At 61.6% G+C, this 18,158-nt stretch overlaps 1 protein-coding gene across 1 annotated transcript; it reads left to right on the forward strand.

Moving 5' to 3' along the window:
• The first annotated feature begins 768 nt into the window (after window positions 1-768).
• Window positions 769-10,274, forward strand: TMPRSS13 (transmembrane serine protease 13). Its single transcript, XM_059488377.1, has 13 exons — window positions 769-789; window positions 5,929-6,103; window positions 6,334-6,435; window positions 7,044-7,166; window positions 7,244-7,373; window positions 7,523-7,615; window positions 7,700-7,743; window positions 7,982-8,141; window positions 8,673-8,845; window positions 9,293-9,391; window positions 9,652-9,794; window positions 9,884-10,036; window positions 10,140-10,274. Exons 1-13 carry the CDS (start codon window positions 769-771, stop codon window positions 10,152-10,154), a joined length of 1,431 nt encoding a protein of 476 aa, XP_059344360.1. The 3' UTR covers window positions 10,155-10,274.
• Window positions 10,275-18,158: the final 7,884 nt, after the last annotated feature.

The following is an 18,158-nucleotide window of genomic DNA, read 5'->3' on the forward strand; positions in this document are numbered from 1 at the left end:
CCAAGCCTGGATGTCCCCATTTGTCTCTTGCCCTTCTGATGAGCAGGTGTGGGTGGGGAGCTGGATGAACGAGGGATTTACACTGAGAATGATGCCAGGAGAAACCTGTGGCACTGAGGGTTAGGATGGAGGGTGAAGCTGTGCCTTTCTCCCTTAATCCTGGAATTTTCACCTGTTCCTCCCTGAGTCCTTGGTCAAGCAGAGCATCCCCAGGCTGTGCCTGCAGGCCAGGCAGGAGGCTGTGCTGGCTCCTGGCAGAGGCACCGCTCCATCAGCAAAGGAATTAAAATCCTCTAGAGGAACCGGAGGGAAACGGCGCTTCATTTCCTTTGGGACAGGGAATTCCTGACTTGTGGCTCACAGCAGCGAGGTTCTCCTGGCTGGGCACGGCTGGGCATCCCCTGCTCTGCGCTGTGCCGGGCAGGAGAGCCGCGGGTGGGCGAGTGAATGGGGGGCACGGAGGGGCGGAAGGGGGTTCGGGTGAGCCAGGGGAGCCCCGGGATGCCGCTGTTCCCTGGGGCCGGCTCTGCCCCGCTCGCAGGGCCCCTGGCCGGCCGGCAGAGCGCAGGTGTTGCGGAGCTGTTGGGAAACCGGCGGCGCCGGGGCCGGGCAGGTCCGACAGGTTTGCTGCGCTGCCGGCACTGACGTACGAGCCCGCTCGCCAAACACCTCCTGGGCCGGCCCCAGCCGAGCTGGCCCCGCTCGGCACCGCGCTGCTGGCATGGCCGAGCCGCGGCTCTGAGCCCAGCCCAGCCCCGAGCCCGGCCCATGGACGGCAAAACCTCCCCGGTAAGTGCGGGAGCTGCGGGCGCCGCGGACCCGCTCCGCTCGGGGGATGGGGCGGACCGGCTTTGCTCCTGCTCTCTGCTCTCCGCTCCTGCTCTCCGGGTGTTCCCCAGGCAGCCGGAGGGAGAAGGAGCCGCAGGAGCTGCCAGAGGAGCCGCAGCCTCCGGCACCCATTGGAGGGAGGGCAGCAGCATCCCTGGTGCTGGCAGAAGTGCCGAGGCTCCTCTGGGTGCTTTGCCACACTGAGCTGTGAGCTGAGGGTGCTGTCAGAAGGATCTGGTGCCCCTTGGCACGTTGCTGATCTCTCTGGCTCAGTTTCCAGCAGCGCTGCGCTGGTGGGCACAGCTCCCCTCGCCTGCTCTCCAGGCAGTTTTCCCTGCGCCCTTTTGGGCTGGGCTGGCTGGGACCTGCTGAGCCCGGGATGTGGGGCTCTGCTGAGCATCCTGTCATGGGGAAAACATCCATCCCGGCCGGGCACCGGGCGAGGCAGCGAGTAATTACCGTGCCGAGCAGCGCCGGGTGCCAGCGACATCCGGGACGTGTGGGGCTGCAGGGGAGGAGAGCCGGCTCTGACAGTGTCCCCTTCCTGCCCCTGGGCCTGGGGGGCTGCCGGGAGGGGCACAGCGGGTTTGTGCTGGGTGTTGGCTGGCTCTGGGGAGATACAGAGTGGTCCCAGCTCTGGGTGGCATCGCTGCATCTTGGTGATGGTGGGGCAGGAACTGGCATGGCCACATGCAGAGGCCATTGCCCAATACTGGACAGCCCCACTGGGGCACCTTGGCATTGTCACCTGGGTTAAATGGGCCATCAGGAGTGCCAGGAGCCACCCTCGGCTCTGCCATGGCAGCAGTGTCTCTCTGTCTTTCCAGGCCTCTGTTTGCCCCTCTGTGGAGCGAGGTGAGCAGTGGTTACTCTGCCCCTGGAACATCTCGGGTCTGTGCCCAAGGGGTGCCCACAGTGGCACAGGATGAGCTGTCCCTGGCTCAATAAACAGTCACTCACCTGCACTCTCAGAGTGACAGTGCCTGGCTCTGGGATTTCACTGTGCTGTGTGTGGCAGGGCCTCGGCAGTGCCCTCTGTCCTTGTTCTGGTGCTGGGCTCTGTCCCCTCCCGGGCAGGCCCTGCTCAGCAGTGGCACTTGAGCAGGACGCTGTCACCCAGAGGGATGGGGGCTCTCTAGGCCGGGGGCACCTCTGTCCTGGTGAGGACAATGTCTCAGTTGTGTGCTGGCTGAGCTGCTCTGAGCAGACAATGGATGCTTCAGGAGCTCCCACACTGGGCACGGGAGCTGTGCTGAGGGTGGGCTCAGCTGGGGAGGAGGATCCGAGGCAGCTCATTGAAGCCAGGCTGCCTCTTTCCCTCTCTCCCCCCTTGATGCTCGGGGTTTTTGGGGGCTCTGTGTCCTGCTGCTCCCCCAGGATGTAGCTGGGCCCAGGTCTGCTTACAACACCCAGGTGTTCCCTGGCTTCCGCTTTCCCTCCCACTCCGAAACCGCGGCTGCCTGCTGGCTGCTTTCCCTGGAGCCTCCAGCCGTGCCTGGATCACCTTTCCCCTGCTCATTTTCCTGGCTGCCCTGGGTTTGGGGGCCTTCCCTCCATCATGGCAGGGCGTGGAGCTGCAGGTCAGTGTGCAGCTCAGGGTGCAAAGGGGACCTCAGCACTGCTGCCCTTGGTTTGGGGGCCATGCCCAGCTCTGCTCTGGGATGGGGTGTGAGGTGCTGTTTGCACTCCTGACAGGTTTAGCAGAGGGCTCGTGCTGCAGACAGGCAGTGTGCACTGTCTGCAAGGCAAGCAAAGCTGGCCAGGAGTCCCTGAGTGTCCCCAGTGCCCCTCCTGGCTGTCCTGTGGATGCCAGCCCTCTGTGCCAGGCAGGGGCTGCCTGTGCCCCCATCCCCTGGGCGCAGATCACTGCTGTGGATGGATCACCCTGGGCACGGATCACTGCTGAGGCTGCTGCAGCACCTGCAGAGCCGTGGGGGAAAGGGCTGAAACCGCAGCGGCGCCTGTGATCCGGGCTGGGCTCTGCCTCTGACTTTTACTCAAAAGCCAGCGAGGGATGAGTAAAGGTTTAAAGGTTTTGTGGGCAGGAGCCGGCGCTCGCTCGCTCGCTCGCCGGGGTCACGCACTCTCCCCAGCAGCAGGAACATCTCTGCAAAACCACCTCAGTTTGCTCTGCTGCAGTGGCCCCACAGTGCTCACCGTGGTAAGGGCTCTGTCACCCTTCCTGGCAGCCCACAGAATTATTTAGACTTAAAGTTTTTTAGGAAAGAAGCAGCTGGGAGTTCACCTGCGTGTAAGCAAGGGCATGTGCTTCCTGCTGAGGAGCGCTCGGAGCAGCGTGACCTGTGGCACGTTTCGCTGTTAATTTGATGTGTTTGCACACTGCAGGTGGGAGCGCTGTGGCATCCAGCACTGCTGGCTCCCTGGGCATGCTGGGCTGTGCTTTCTGTGTGTGGTTTGTCCCTTGGAGGTTTGTAGTGCTGCTAGAGCAAAGGGTCACAGCTGCTGCAGGGTGAGATGTGACACATCAGGCGTGGGGACAGCACACAAATGCCAGGGAAAAAGGGTATTTACAAAAACCATATTTCAATGCAGGCAGGAGAGATCCTTTTCCCAGGAATGGTTGCTGGCATCCCCACATTGCTCTGCCCAGGACCTGCCACAGCTCTGGCTGTCACCCGCAGCGGGCACTGAGGGTACCCAGGGATGCCCCACGATGTGGGTGCACGAGAACTGAGATCCCGTCAGTGCTGTGACTGCTCAGGCTCATTCGGGCACTGCAGGGCACCCTCCAGCCTTGAGGAGAAAAAGGAGGGGCTCTGCTGGGCTCCCTGGCACCCCTGGGAGAGGGCAAGGCTGCAGCAGTGCGGGAAATGGGCGTGTGGGCAAACGTGGAGCAGATCCAGGCTGCTGGGGAAGGGCTGGGAGTGGGGCTGGTGCAGTGAAACAGAAAGTGCCTCTCTCACTCCTCCCCGTGTGCAGGAGCGCGGGGAGCTCCACAAGGGTGGGGAGGAGGCGCCCCATGGCCAGGGGACACCAGCAGTGCCTGTGCCAAGGGCCCGGGGGTGGGAGGAGGGTTATGCCAGGGCTGGGAGGAGGTTTGTGCTGGGGATGGCCCTGCACACGCTGCTGGCCAGGGAGGGTGGCCCCAAGGCAGGGGTGCTGTGCTGCCGGCTCTGCAAGGATGGGCTCAGCAGACACGGTCCGAGCAGGGCAGGTGTGCAGCACAGGTGTGCCCCCAGTGTGCAGAGCAGCTGTGTCCCCAGTGTGCAGGGCAGGTGTCCCTGGTGTGTAGCACAGGTGTGTGCCCAGTGTACAGCACATGTGTGTCCCCAGTGTACAGCACAGGTGTCCCCGGTGTACAGCACAGGTGTGTCCCCAGTGTACAGCACAGGTGTCCCTGGTGTGTAGCACAGGTGTGTGCCCAGTGTACAGCACAGGTGTCCCCAGTGTACAGCACAGGTGTGTCCCCAGTGTACAGCACAGGTGTCCCTGGTGTGTAGCACAGGTGTCCCCAGTGTGCAGCACAGGTGTCCCCAGTGTACAGCACAGGTGTCCCCAGTGTACAGCACAGGTGTGTCCCCATTGTACAGCACAGGTGTCCCCAGTGTACAGCACAGGTGTGTCCCCAGTGTACAGCACAGGTGTCCCCAGTGTACAGCACAGGTGTGTCCCCAGTGTACAGCACAGGTGTCCCTGGTGTGTAGCACAGGTGTCCCCATTGTACAGCACAGGTGTGTCCCCATTGTACAGCACAGGTGTCCCCAGTGTACAGCACAGGTGTCCCTGGTGTGTAGCACAGGTGTCCCCATTGTACAGCACAGGTGTCCCCAGTGTACAGCACAGGTGTCCCCAGTGTACAGCACAGGTGTCCCCATTGTACAGCACAGGTGTCCCCAGTGTACAGCACAGGTGTGTCCCCGGTGTACAGCACAGGTGTCCCCAGTGCGTGGCTGGGCTCAGACCCATGCAGGACACGTGGCCACACCGGGCTGTGACTCACAGGTAAAGCCCAGGAAGTGACAGCAGCATCACCAGGGAGGGCACAGCCACGCTCACACAGCAGCAGCAGCCCCTCGAGCTGCTCAGCAGGGCTCCTGGCTCCCTTGGGAACACCAGCAGGGAGAAAAGCCAGATGGAAAGGCCAAGGGGGCTCCCAGCAGTGTCCCCCTGTGCCTGTGTCCCTGCCCTGCCCTGCCCATGTCCCTGCCCTACCCTCTCCAGAGCTCCAGCCCGAGCGCTCCTCACCAGCCTGGCAGGGAAAGGGATGATTTCTGCTCATGAAGAAGGGTGATTTCTATCAGCGCAGGGCCAAAAACCAGAGACAGGCTCCCAGAGGGATGTGTTAGAGCCCGTCTCTGGGTGGTGAGTGGTCCTCACAGAATGGTGGCTCCACTTCTCCCTGGGCTCCCCAGTTCTCCTTCCCCAGAATGGTTTGGATGGAAAGGGATTGAAGGCTCACCCAGTTCCAGCCCCCTTCCATGGGCAGGGACACCTCCCACTGCACCAGGGTGCTCCAAGCCCCATCCATCCCACAAAAGGTAGAGGAAGCAGCATTTATTTAGGGATTTGTTCATCTCTGGAGGGAAATGAGAGGCCCTGGCTTCTGTCACCAAGGGAGCATTTGGGAGAGTGCATTTTGAGGAAACGAAACAGACACATTTTCTTTTGTGAATTCATGGATCAGGAGTGACACAACTGCAGAGCAGCATTCCAGGGCGCAGGACGTTTCAGGGCTTGGAAAACACCGATTATTAAGTGTTACTAAACGACAGCTGGAAATTGCACTGTATTTTTCAAATGGCTAATTAGGGATAGATGCATAAATTGGGGCACTGGCCTCATGGAACTGGGCCACGGCGTGACTGTCACCATGACAAATACCCGGATGATTGCTTGGCTCCCAGAGATGCTTTTGGGGAGCTCGGCTGCCTGAAGGGGGGAAACCCAGTGCCAAGGAGGGTTTTGGCCATCCTGGGTGGGATGTGGCTCAGGTTCTGGTGCAGAGAGAGGCATTGAGGGGTGACTCTGATGGCTCATTGTGGTGCCAGGGGGCTCAGCTGTCTCTGAGCTCACAGCTGGCAGGGTGGGGGACTCTGGTGGGCAGCAGTCACTGCTGGTGACAGTCCCCTCTGCCCACAGACCACTGCCTCGCCCAGCAGTGTCCTTCCCAGCCTGCTCCATGTCTCCACGGCCAGCAGCATCTTCGGTGCCCGACCTCCGCCACCTCGAGAGAACGTCCTGGGCATCAGCTTCAAACCCTACAGCCCCGAGTCCGGCCCGGCCCCGAGCCCCTGCTCGGCCTGTGACAGCTCCCGTGAGGATGGGGACAGGGCTGAGCCATGGCCTGGTGCCTGCCAGGCTGGGGAGGGATGGAGGGAGGCAGGGAGGTCACAGCTGGGGTGTGAGGGGTGTGGGGGGCAAGGGAGAGCACAGTGACCACGGGACAGGCTGGGGTGTGCATGGCACTGCTCTCCCGCAGCCCAGAGCTGGCCCCTGACCCTGACCCTGACCCTGACCCTGACCCTGCCTCTGCCCTGCTGCCAGGATCCTCCATGTTCAGAGCTCCCTGCATGAGCCAGCGGCGGCTCGCGCTCATCTTCTGCGTCTCGGTGCTCATCGTGCTGCTCATCGCCCTCATCCTGCTGTGTGAGTGGGGTGGGGGCCCTGCCCGGGGGGCTCAGGGGAGCTGGGGGTCAGCAGAGTCTGGGGATACCCACACTGGGAATTCCCAGAGGGAAACTCCTGGCTCGGAGGCAGGGATGTGCTCTTCCCGTTCCCTGAGCGTTCCTGACATCTGCTGGAGAGACAGGAGCTGGGGAGGGAAAAAGGAGATTGCTGCTGGGCTGGTGCCAGTTTCAGGGGTTGGGGCTGCAGTGGGCTTTCCTTCTGGTGGGCAGCTCAACCCAGCAGCACCGAGAGCTGCCCTCCCCAACACAAACCATGGTCCGTGCGCAGAACAGGCACAGACACCGGGGAATCCCTTCAATCCTGCTGCCACTCTCCAGCCCCAGGCTTGAAGCACTCACAGGCTGAATGCATTTCCTGTGGGTGAAGGGAGAGGGGCTGGGAGCAGCTGGGCAGCACAGGGGATGCTCAGGGTGCCCAGTACTCCCACAGCAGCTCCTCACTCTTGCTCACACACACCTCACACTCATACCCAGTGAGTGTGAACGCTCCAGATGCCCACGCAGGTGGGGCACAGCTGGTCACCCATGGGCAGCCCCGGCCTCAGCGTGGTGTTCTCCTGCTTCCAGTCATGTTCTGGAGGTCACAGACGGGCATCCTGTACAAGGAGCCAGCGGAGAGCTGCAAGGACAGCCCTGTGCGCTGCGACGGCGTCGTCGACTGCTCCCAGAGGAGCGACGAGCTGGGCTGTGGTGAGGCACGAGAGATGGGATGGAGGCAATGGAGGGAGCCCCAGGAGCTCCCCTGACCCTGCTGCTCCATCCCACAGTGCGCTTCTCCTCCGAGGAGTCCTTGCTCCACGTGTACTCCAGCACCGAGAGCCAGTGGCTGCCGGTGTGCAGCAGCGACTGGGACGAGTCCTTCTCCAGGAAAACCTGCCAGCAGCTGGGATTCCAGAAGTAATTCCTGGAGGAGGGGTTGTTCTGCTCTGATGGGTGCTGCCAAAGCCCTGCCCTGCCTGAGAGCAGGGTCTGCTGCGCTGTTTCCCCCTCCGGGCACAGTGAGTGACCCATGGGGGGACCCTCACTGTCTGTCCTCTCCCCTCCAGTGCCTCCCAGACCGAGTTCATCCCCCTGCGTGTCCCTGGCAAGAGCCTCACGGTGACTGATGAGCGAGAGACCATCCAGCAGAGCCTCAACAGGTACCAGGGTCCCCCTCAGCCCTGTCCTGGTGCCACAGGGACAGAGCTGAGGCTGAGGGTGGCTGTCCCTCCTCTCTCCCACAGCTCCCAGTGTCTCACAGGAAAGTACGTCTCCCTGCGATGCACAAGTAAGGAGCTGGCTAGGACACAGCTGAGGGTGGGTGCCCTTCGCACAGGCTTGGGAGCCCTTTATCCCCTTCTCAGCACAGGGGTGGGCAAATGGGACATCTTCTGGGTGCTAGAAAAGCACCAACATTGCATTCCCTGCAATAAGCGTGGCTCCTGTGGGTGGTGGGGGTGCTGTGTGTGTGTCCCCCTGTGCTCCCTTCCCCCCGAGCCTTTCTCCCAGCCCTGCTGTCCCTCCAGCCTGCGGGCAGAGGATTTCTGGCCGGATCATCGGTGGGAAGGAGACCTCTGTGAACAAGTGGCCCTGGCAGGTCAGCGTGCAGTACGGGCCCATCCACATCTGTGGCGGCACCATCATCGACGCCCAGTGGGTGCTCACGGCTGCCCACTGCTTCTTCATGTGAGTGCTGCTGCCAGCCCAGCCTGGGCACCCAGCCCAGCCCCACGCCCGGCTCACGCTCTGTCACAGACATCTTTTATGGAAAATCCTTTCCTTAGGAGTTCTCCTCCTGAGAACCTGAGAGGCCTCAGGAACAAAATGCAAACAATGGTTATCTGCTGCTGTGGAATGCAACAGGTGCATCTGGGATTGGTCTCATGTGGTTGTTTCTAATTAATGGCCAATCACAGCCCAGCTGGCTCGGACTCTCTGTCTGAGACAGAAGTCTTTGTTATCATTCCTTCTTTTCCTATTCTTAGCCAGCCTTCAGATTAAATCCTTTCTTCTATTCTTTTAGTATCGATATAATATAATATAATATAATATAATATAATATAATATAATATAATATAATATAATATATAATATAAATCATAAAATAATAAATCAAGCTTTCTGAAACACAGAGTCAGATCCTCGTCTCTTCCCTCATCCTAAGACCCCTGTGACCACAGTCACACTGAGTCCCTCCCGCCCCTCTCGCCCTGCCAGGAACAGCATGAAGATCCTGGATGACTGGAAGGTGTACGGCGGGGTGTCAGACCTGAAGCAGCCCATGGAGGGCATCCCCGTGTCCCAGGTCATCATCAACTCCAACTACAGCGATGACCACGACGACTACGACATCGCCCTCATGAAGCTCTCCAGGCCACTGACACTCTCAGGTGAGGTCACCTGGCTCACCTGGGCTTGGCTGGGTGGTGTTTGGGGGACAGGGAGATGGACAGGACTGAAAGGTGTGCCCTGGGAACCATGGGGTGTGTGGGGCTGCTGCCAGCTGGGGCATCCACAAAACTCACAGAATTCACAGAATGACCAGGTTAGAAGAGACCTTAAAGAGCATTGAGTCCAACCCATGTCCTAACTCCTCAACTAAACCATGGCACCCAGTGCCACACCCTGCTCTGCTGTGGCCACCTTGCCTGTCCCGTGCCCAGGAAGGCTCTGGCAGCCGCAGCCGTGGGCTCAGCTGTGCCCCCAGCCCCACAGGGGCCGCTGGGTGGGATGGGCATGGAGGGAGCCTCTCCTGCGCCCGACGCTCCTCCCTGGCTGCGGGGCCGTGCTGATTTCTGTGCCGGTGACTCATCCCTCGCTCCATCCCGCTCCTGCAGCCCAGGTGCGCCCCGCCTGCCTGCCCATGCACGGCCAGCGATTCCAGACCGGCCGGTCCTGCTTCATCACCGGCTTCGGCAAGACCCGGGAGAACGAAGGTGAGGGGGGACCGCGGCTCCCGCAGGCAGCCCCTGCACCGAGCACAGCCCTGCCGGGATCCTGGAGGGCTTTCCCGCAGGGATCACTCCCGGGATAGCGCCGGAGGGCTTTCCCACCGGGATAACTCCCGGGCCAGCCCTGCCGGCTGCGAGGCTCTGCACAAACCAGCCCTGCGAGAAGCGGCCGCTTCCTCCCTCGCTGGTGAGGGGCCGGGGGATGGCGAGGCCCCCCCTGGCCCACAGCTCTTCCTGCCTTGCAGATAACACCTCCCCGAAGCTGCGGGAGGCCGAGGTGAAGCTGATCGACTACAAGATCTGCAACAGCGACAAGGTGTACGAGGGCTACCTGACCCCCCGCATGATGTGCGCCGGGTACCTGCAGGGAGGCAAGGACGCCTGCCAGGTGAGCCGGGGGCACACCTGGGCACAGCTGCCCTGTTTGGGGACCCATCTCCTGCCTCCCCTCCTCACTGCTCTGCCCCTGTGAGCCAGGGCGACAGCGGAGGGCCCCTGGTGTGCGAGGACGATGGCCGCTGGTACGTGGCCGGGGTGACGAGCTGGGGGACAGGATGTGGCCAGAAGAACAAGCCCGGCGTGTACACGCGTGTGACAAAGCTCCTCAGCTGGATATACAGCAAAATGGAGGTGAGGTGGCAGGGCTGGGCCTGGGCAGGGTGGCCCTGGAGAGGGGCTGTGCCCCCAGCCCAGCCCTGGCACCTCACCCCGCTCCCCTCTCTGTCCCTTGCAGAGTGAGAACGACTAAAGGCAGGATGGACACTGGGCTGGCACGGGCCACTGCCCCAGGCATGGTGCCACCAGCCAACCCCCACCTCTCCGGACTGTCCCTGCAGCCAGGGACCCGTGGCTGCCCCCGAAGTTGGAAACAGCACCTGCAAAGCGCCCCTGCCCTCGCCTGGTGCCAGGGGTGGCGTGGTGGTGGCTGGGCACAGCACCCAGCCGGGCCCGGGGGGACACAGCCCATGCCAGCAGCTGGCCGTGCTGGCTGGGGACACCTCCCTGCCCCGCGTGTGTGGCTCTCCTGGAAATAGACCTGTCTGGACAGGCTGTGTGAGTGCTCCCTGGAGGGGCCCTGGCATCCTCAGCAGGGTGAGGGGCTGCCAGCTGTGCCCGTGGAGAGGGAGCTCTCTCCTTTAGCTGGGTCACAGCTGTGTCCCTGGAGAGGGAGCTCTCTCCTTTAGCTGGGTCACAGCAGTGCCTGTGGAGAGGGAGCTCTCTCCCTTAGTCACAGCTGCCAGCAGTGCCGGTGGAGAGGGAGCTCTCTCTTCTAGTCAGGTCACAGCTTTGCCTATGGAAATGGAATCCTCCCCTTTAGCCAGGTTACAGCAGTGTCCATGGAGAGGGAACCCGCTCCTTGAGCCAGGTCACAGCAGTGCCCGTGCAGAGGGAATCCTCTCCTTCAGTGACAGCAGTGCCCATGCAGAGGGAGCTCTCTCCTTGAGCCAGGTCACAGCTGTGCCCATGCAGAGGGAGCTCTCTCCTTGAGCCGGGTTACAGCAGTGCCCGTGCAGGGGGAATCCTCTCCTTTAGCCAGCAGTGCCCATGGAGATGGAGCTCTCTCCTTCAGCCACAGCTGCCAGTAGTGCCCGTGCAGAGGGAGCTCTCTCCTTCAGCCACAGCTGTGCCCCCTCAGGCTGCAGGATGAGCAGCTGTGTCCACCCTGCCACACCTGCGGGCTCTGCCCCAAGGGGAGCCCCGAGCTGCGGATATTCCTCCCCCTGGGAGGCGCGGCCGCTGCCCTGCTGTTTGCAGAGGGACTTAGGAAGTTCCTTTTAAGGATGTCCCTGCCTGCCGGAGAAATGCAGAGCTGTTTATTTTTCCATGCCGTGGCTCCGGTCGGAGCCCGCGCTCCCTCCCAGCCCCGCGGCCGCTCTCAGTGCGCTCCGGGCGGGGTTTGGGGCGCTCTGAGCCCTCGGGGTGGCTGCGGCAGCTGGGACAGAACCAGAGGGAGCAGCCCTGGATGTCCCTGCTGGGAGCTCTGCGGTGCCCGAGTGCTGCCTGCAGGGATGGCACAGCCTGCCATCCTCTGTGTCCTCCCTGCCCGTGCCCCAGCAGGGCCATTTCCCTCTGGGAAACAAGTGCCTTCCTCTCCTGGTGGGCGCTGGGCACACAAGGAGATGCCCAGGGTGAGCAGAGCCTGCCTGCCCCCTTCCCCAGCCCTGGGGACAGCTGCAGGGGGGGGTCCTGTGGAGCCTGGCCACCCTGCACTCGTCTAATAAATGTTTTGGTAGTGTCCCCCGTGGAGATGGCTCTTTGGAGAGGGCTGGAAAGGAAGCAGCAGCGTGCCAATGTGCCAAGGATCCCTGGGGAGCGGGCATGTGATGGAGTGGCCCTTCCTGCCCATCACCTGCTGCTCGTGGCTGGGAGAAAAGGGATGCTTTCTGCTGCTCAGGTCCTGGGGACATCCCCTGTGTTCTCAGCACCGACCACTTCCCCTGGAAAAGGTTATGGCAGCTGTGGTGTGTATTGTGACAGCATATCTGGGTGTGCAGAAAGCACCTGCCTCTCCTGGGGCCGGGGCTGCACCTGCTGCTGCTGGGAAGGGCTGGGGGAGTTCCTGGCCTTGCTTCCCTTCTGTGCCTTTGAGCAGGGCTGGGTGGCTGCCCCGGACCTGAACTGAAACAAAGGGAGGGACCCGGTGTCTTTTGGGAAGAGCCAAATCAGCCTGACCTCGAATCCCTTTGCAGAGCAGCAGAACAGAAACCTCCCAGGGCTCAGGAGCTGCCCTGGAGAATGGGGTGAGCAGGGCCAGGGGGCTGCTGCTCCCACCTCCCCAGGGCCAGGGGGCTGCTGCTCCCACCTCCCCAGGGCCAGGGGGCTGCTGCTCCCACCTCCCCAGGGCCAGGGGGCTGCTGCTCCCACCTCCTCAGGGCCAGAGGGCTGCTGCTCCCACCTCCCCAGGGCCAGGGGGCTGCTCCCATCTCCCCAGGGCCAGGGGGCTGCTCCCATCTCCCCAGGGCCAGGGGGCTGCTCCCATCTCCCCAGGGCCAGGGGGCTGCTCCCAGCCCATCTCCTGGACAAGGGCACTGCTCCCACCTCCCCACCTGGACAAGGGGGCCCTTGGGCAGCCCTGCTGGGCTCCAGCCCGGCCTGGGGGGCTCTGCTCACCCCATACCGAGCCTGCACATGCAGCAGTGCCTGCCCTCAGGGTGCAGGGCAGCACAAGTTTCCATAAACAGAAGCAGCTGATCCTGAGTTAGAGATGGGGCCCTGGCTTCCCTGGTCTGGTTAAAGTGGGAATTCAGTGGGCCTTAAGGCGCAGACCCAGCCTAGGTTTGTCCAGAGGGGTCTGGGATTTTCTGTAGATAAGTCAGAGCAGAGCAGCAGTTCCTGGTGGTTCATTACTGGACAAATTGATCTTTTGAGGAGGAATAACCCAAAAATGGGAGCCCAATAAGAGCTGATCTTGCTCGAGCTGTGTTCCTGGGGCCAGTAATGTAACATTTCAGCATGTGTGGGACCTTCTCTTCTGCTGTGGATTTTTCCTCCTCAGGGGTTATTGCTCTTCTGAAAGTCTCTAACAGCAGAGAAACGCTTTCAGCCCCTAATACCAATGTAATTTATTTATTCTCAGCCTGCCATCCAGCAGTGTGTGCCCCCAGCCCCACAAGCAGGTATGCTGTGCTTTCCCAGGGGATGGACATTTCTAAGCAGATTAGCAGTGATTATTTCCTGTGCAGCCTGGCCACGGCTGTCGTGCTGCTCCCAAAGGCTGTGCAGATGGAGCAGACGCCTTGGACACCACTTTGCCTCCATTTCTGGGGGAACTGAGCTGTGCTGGGTGCCAGCCCAGCCCCGAGGGACAGCACAGGCCATCACCTGTGGCTCTTACAAAGCCCTTAGCTCAGTGTCCTCCTCCACAGCATCTCCCAAGTCAAGGGGTGCTGAGCATCGCCCCACAGCTGTTCCCAAGCTCCTCTCAGCTCTGGAAGTCGTGGGCCAGCATCTCAAAGGGACACAAATTACAAAAATACAGCCTGGCAGGCACCACGTGAATTACTGCCCATTAGCCGCGGTTTTCCCGATCTCTCCTTTTATAGCTCTCTGTTCTGCTGTGTCAAAACACGGTTGTTTACAGGGTTCCAGCGATGATGTTTGCCTGCAAAAATGTCTTTCCTCTAGCTGGGGATTGGTTCCTTTCCCTGGTCAGTAACATCATCACTTGGCACGGGTGGAGTTCAGCTGGAGCTGGGCTTGGTGGGGCAGGGCAGGAGCACCAGGAATGCTCAGTCCCTGCTTCTGTAGGGATCCAGGAATGCTCCATCCCTGTTCCTGCAGGGATCCAGGGCACCAGGGATGCTCAATCCCTGCTTCTGTAGGGATCCAGGAATGCTCCATCCCTGTTCCTGCAGGGATCCAGGAATGCTCAATCTCTGCTCTGCAGGGATCCAGGAACACTCAATCCCCCTCCAGAAGGGATCCAGGGCACCAGGGGATGCTCAATCCCTGCTTGTGCAGGAATCCAGGGCACCAGGAATGCTCAATCTCTGCTCAACCCCTGCTTCTGCAGGGATCCAGTGTTGCAGTGTGTTGCTATCCCAATAATCCAGAGCACCAGGAATGCTCAATGCCTGTTCCTGCAGGGATCCAGGGCACCAGGAATGCTCAGTCTCCCTCCAGCAGGGATCCAGGGCAGCAGGAATGGCTGGGCCTGATGGAAAATGATGTTATTGGGGTAAACGCAGCCTTATGGCTGCACACAGCTTTGTCACTGCTCCACTCTCCCATCTCCCTGAGGCTCAGGGCCTCTGAACAGGCAATTTCCAGGCTTGGCATTAGAGAGAGAGACCCTAAAATGGGAGAGGAAAGTTCTGCAGGGCAAGTGGCTCCATTCCTGCCGCAGACCCACGGGGAGGGGATACCAGCTCCAGGGTAAGGGACAGAGGCTGGGATCAGTCCTGCCCGGCTGGAGCTGTGGCTGCGCTCCTGCTCTCCCAGACACTGAGCAGCCAGCCCAGCCCCCTTGCTAACACAAATCAGCATCTCCTGCCTGGCCTCTGCATTACTTTTGGCCCAGTTTCTCCAGAGGAGAAGCTGGAGCTCAGTGCAGCCTCTCCAGCAGCCCAGCTCTGGGGAGCAGACATTCACCATGAGGGACTGCTGGAGCTTCTTTTCCTCTTCCCTCCCCACATTCACACTGGGATCTCCATTTTACCTCCGTTTGTACAGGGAAAAAGACAATTGATGCTGATTTTTAAAATTCTACTCGCTTTGGGCAGCTCCTTGGGAATTTGTGAATAAAGAACCAAGGGAGGGAGGGAAAGCACAGAGCACACCCAGCTGTGTCCTGGATGCTGCTGCATGGGACATCTGTGCTCAGGGCCCCACCGTGCTCTCTGCAGCCCCCAGGACACGGTCACACCTGCATGTTTTACTGTGTGCTGTGGATAATGACAGCTGAGAGGCAGATAAGGTCAGAGGAGGCCAAAACTTGATTACGATGGTTTGATCCCTGCCTCCCTCTCTGCAGGGTAACTGACAGCCTTATCCTGTTATCCCCATGCATTAGAGGGACTTGATGCTTTCCAGCTCCTCAGTGTTGGTCTGTATCTCCTGACCCTTTGAATAATTGCCTTGAAATGCCAGTGCTGGTTGATTTTCTCTTTATGTTTTACTGGAAGCAGGAGATGGCTGAGGATGGAGCGGTGCCGTCACTGCCTGATCTCTATCTCAGCTGCGTTGGAGGCGGCAGGGATGAGCCAGCTCCGTGCTGACAGCATTGCTGAGGTGTTTTTGCAAGCAGAAATGGCTCTCCAGGCAGGCAGAGGTGTGCCTGGGACGGGGTGGTGCCCACGGCTCTCAGCTCCAGCCTGGCAGTGCCCGCAGCACCCTGTTCCATCTCACTGACCAAGGATCTCCTGCCCTTCCTGCTGCTCCCAGCACGCCTGGCTGTGTGATGGGAGAGCTGGGGCCTGCCACAAAGCTCTGTGTCGGGGCTTTCAGAGCTCTGCACAGCCCTCCTGTCACACAGCGTGCTGTCCTGGCTGGCTGGAGCGTGCCCTGGTTCCTGACCTGCCCTGGCCACTCCAGGTCTGGTTTTGTGCCAGGTGCTGCTGGATGCAGGGCAGGCACCAGGTCCTGGGTGTGCCTGACACTGAGCCAGGCCAGGCTGGACGTGGCCCTGCTGCCCACCCTGCCCTGAGATGGGCTGAGTGATGTGACTGAAGCCCTGTGAGCTGTGCCCCTGGCCTGGCAGCCTGGCACCCCTTTCCCAGCTCTCAGGAGGCAGCAGGGGCTCTGTGCTGTGTTTGCAATCCCTCTGTGCGTGTTTTCTGAGCTCCCAGCCTGTTCCTGGCTCTGAGCACAGCTCAGGGCAGAGTCCAGGCCTGCTGGGCTGTGGGAAGGGAGGTTTCACAGCCAGGTGAGCATTTCCCTTCACCTGCACCCTGCAGGCACCCTGACTGCTGTAGAGCCACTGAATGCTTTGGGTTGGAAGGGATCTTCAAGGCCATCAAGCTCCAAATCCCTGACACACCTTCCACTATCCCAGCTTGCTCTGAGCCCCATCCAACCTGGCCTTGGACACTTCCAGGGACGGGGCAGTCACAGCTCCTCTGGGCATCCTGTGCCAGAGCCTCACTGCCCACACAGGGAAGAATTTCCTGCCCATATCCCATTTAACCCTGTCCTCTGGCAATCGAAGCCATTCCCTCTGTCTCTCCAATCCATTTCTTGTCCAACTTGGCCTTGGACACTTCCAGGGACGGGGCAGTCACAGCTCCTCTGGGCACCCTGTGTGCCAGAGCCTCACCGCCCACACAGGGAAGAATTTCCTCCCCTTATCCCATTTAACCCTGTCCTCTGGCAGTGGAAGCCATTCCCTCTGTCTCTCCAATCCATTTCTTGCCCCCAGTCCCTCTCCAGCTCTCCTGAGCCCCTTTAGGCGCGGGACGGGGCTCTGAGCTCTCCCTGGAGCGTCTCCTCTCCAGACCGGACACCGCAGCAGTGTCCGGAGCAGAGTTGCCCCATCCCCCTGAGCATCCCGTGCCTTCCTCTGGGGGGCTCAGGGAGCCGCCGGGGGCCGGGCCGTGCTGGCCGCGCCCCCGCCGCTGCCCGCGCCCCCCGCCCCGCAGCGCCGCCCCCGCCCCGCCCGCCCGCTCCCCTTTGTGCGGCAGCCCCGCTCCGAGCTCCGCGCTCCGCTCCGCTCCCCGGCACCGCCCGGAGCCGCGGGGCCAGCCCGGCTCGGCCCGGCTCCGCCCGGCCAGCTCAGGTGGGTCCGGCCGCCCAGGGGTCTCGGGGGCGGTGGGGAGGAAAGGAGGGAGGGAACGGGGGGCTCGGGGTGCGCCCGGCAGCGCCGCTCGGGGTGCGAGCCCCGGTAGCGGCTGCGGGACCGAGCCCGGCCCGCTGCCAGCGCCCCCGCCCCCGCTGCCCCGGGGCATCGCCCCTCGCCGCCCGCATCCCGGCCCCGGCGGCTGCCATGGCAACGCCGGGTACCGCGCTTTCCCTCAGCCCACCGTTGCCTGGTTACCAGCCCCCCGTGCTGGGGGGGATGCCCCGCCCGCGACCACCGCGGGGAGAGCCGGGCACGGGCGGTGCTGTGCAGGGCTGGGGGGAACCGGGGGATCCCGGGGAGATCCCGGGCAGCGGGGGGATCCCGGGGAGCCGGGGGAGCCGGGGGATCCCGCTCCGGCAGCCCTTGGCAGCGCTGTGGCTCCTGTTGTTCCGTGTTGTAGTAACACCGTGCGTAAACAGCCGAGCGCTCAGCCCGGGAAGGCGTACGGAGGGAGGGAGGAAGGGAAGAGCGGCGTGTGTCTCTCAGGGTGTGTGATTAATGCTTCCAAAGAAACGGGTTTTGGAGTCCATGTGGTGGAACTTGGATCTCGCAGGGATATTTCTGTGGGAGGGAGAGTGACAGGTGGTTTGTGTGGATGTGAATGAGCAGCGTGAAGGAGCAGCCTCTCCTCTCGGGGAAAGCCGTGTGTGGATTGGAATGGAGCACCCATCTTGGCAAGCCCGCAGCGCTCCAGGATGCTGGTGGGTCCCGCTGGGATTTCCAGCCCCGCTGGGTGGTTTTGCTCCCAGTTTGAAACAAAGACAAACCCGGAGAATCCCCGCTCGTGCACAACTGGACCACGGTTCCCAGGCGGAGTGGAGGGGAGAGCTGCCAGCATGGATGCCATGGCCGCCAAGCCAGGCCACCTGTGGAAGCTGCTGGAGGATATCGTGTGCCTGCAAGGTGTGAGTCTGCCTGCACCTTCCCCCCATCAGCCTCACGGCCCACACTCACCTGGAAATTCTATCTGCTTTGTCTCAACGTGCCCATTCAGGTAAAGCATGGTGGGAGCCACGGCTGTGCTGGGCGTGGAGGGCACTCCCTGGCACAGCAAAGCAGCAGCTCTGTGTCCAGCTGCTCCCCGTGTTTGCCTTGCAGGCTGTTTGTGTGTTTGCAAGGTGTGACGAGGCTGCTGAGCTCTGCAGCTGTTGTGCCCCTGAGCATGGGGAGGGCACTGCTGGCACTGGCAGCAGGGAGGTGTCCTGTCCTGCCCTGTGCCAGCCAGGGGCTGTGCCACCTCCCACCACTCTGTGCTGGGGCAGTGCTGCTGGGCGCTGCTGCCTGCCTTGTGCTCATGGTGGTGACAGCAGAGGAGAGAAGGGAGAAAATGTCTGCTCTGATGTGCTGCAGAGCGTGGCCCTGCTGTGGTACCCAGCGCACTCAGGAGCCTCAGACAGCTCCCTGCTGCTCTGCCAGGCTGTTCTGATGGTCTGGGGCACTCTCACCACCAGGATCCTCCAGGGAACCCCTCCTTTG

The sequence above is a fragment of the Ammospiza nelsoni genome, chromosome 24 (assembly GCF_027579445.1).
Source record: "Ammospiza nelsoni isolate bAmmNel1 chromosome 24, bAmmNel1.pri, whole genome shotgun sequence".
In the NCBI taxonomy this organism is placed as follows: domain Eukaryota; kingdom Metazoa; phylum Chordata; class Aves; order Passeriformes; family Passerellidae; genus Ammospiza; species Ammospiza nelsoni.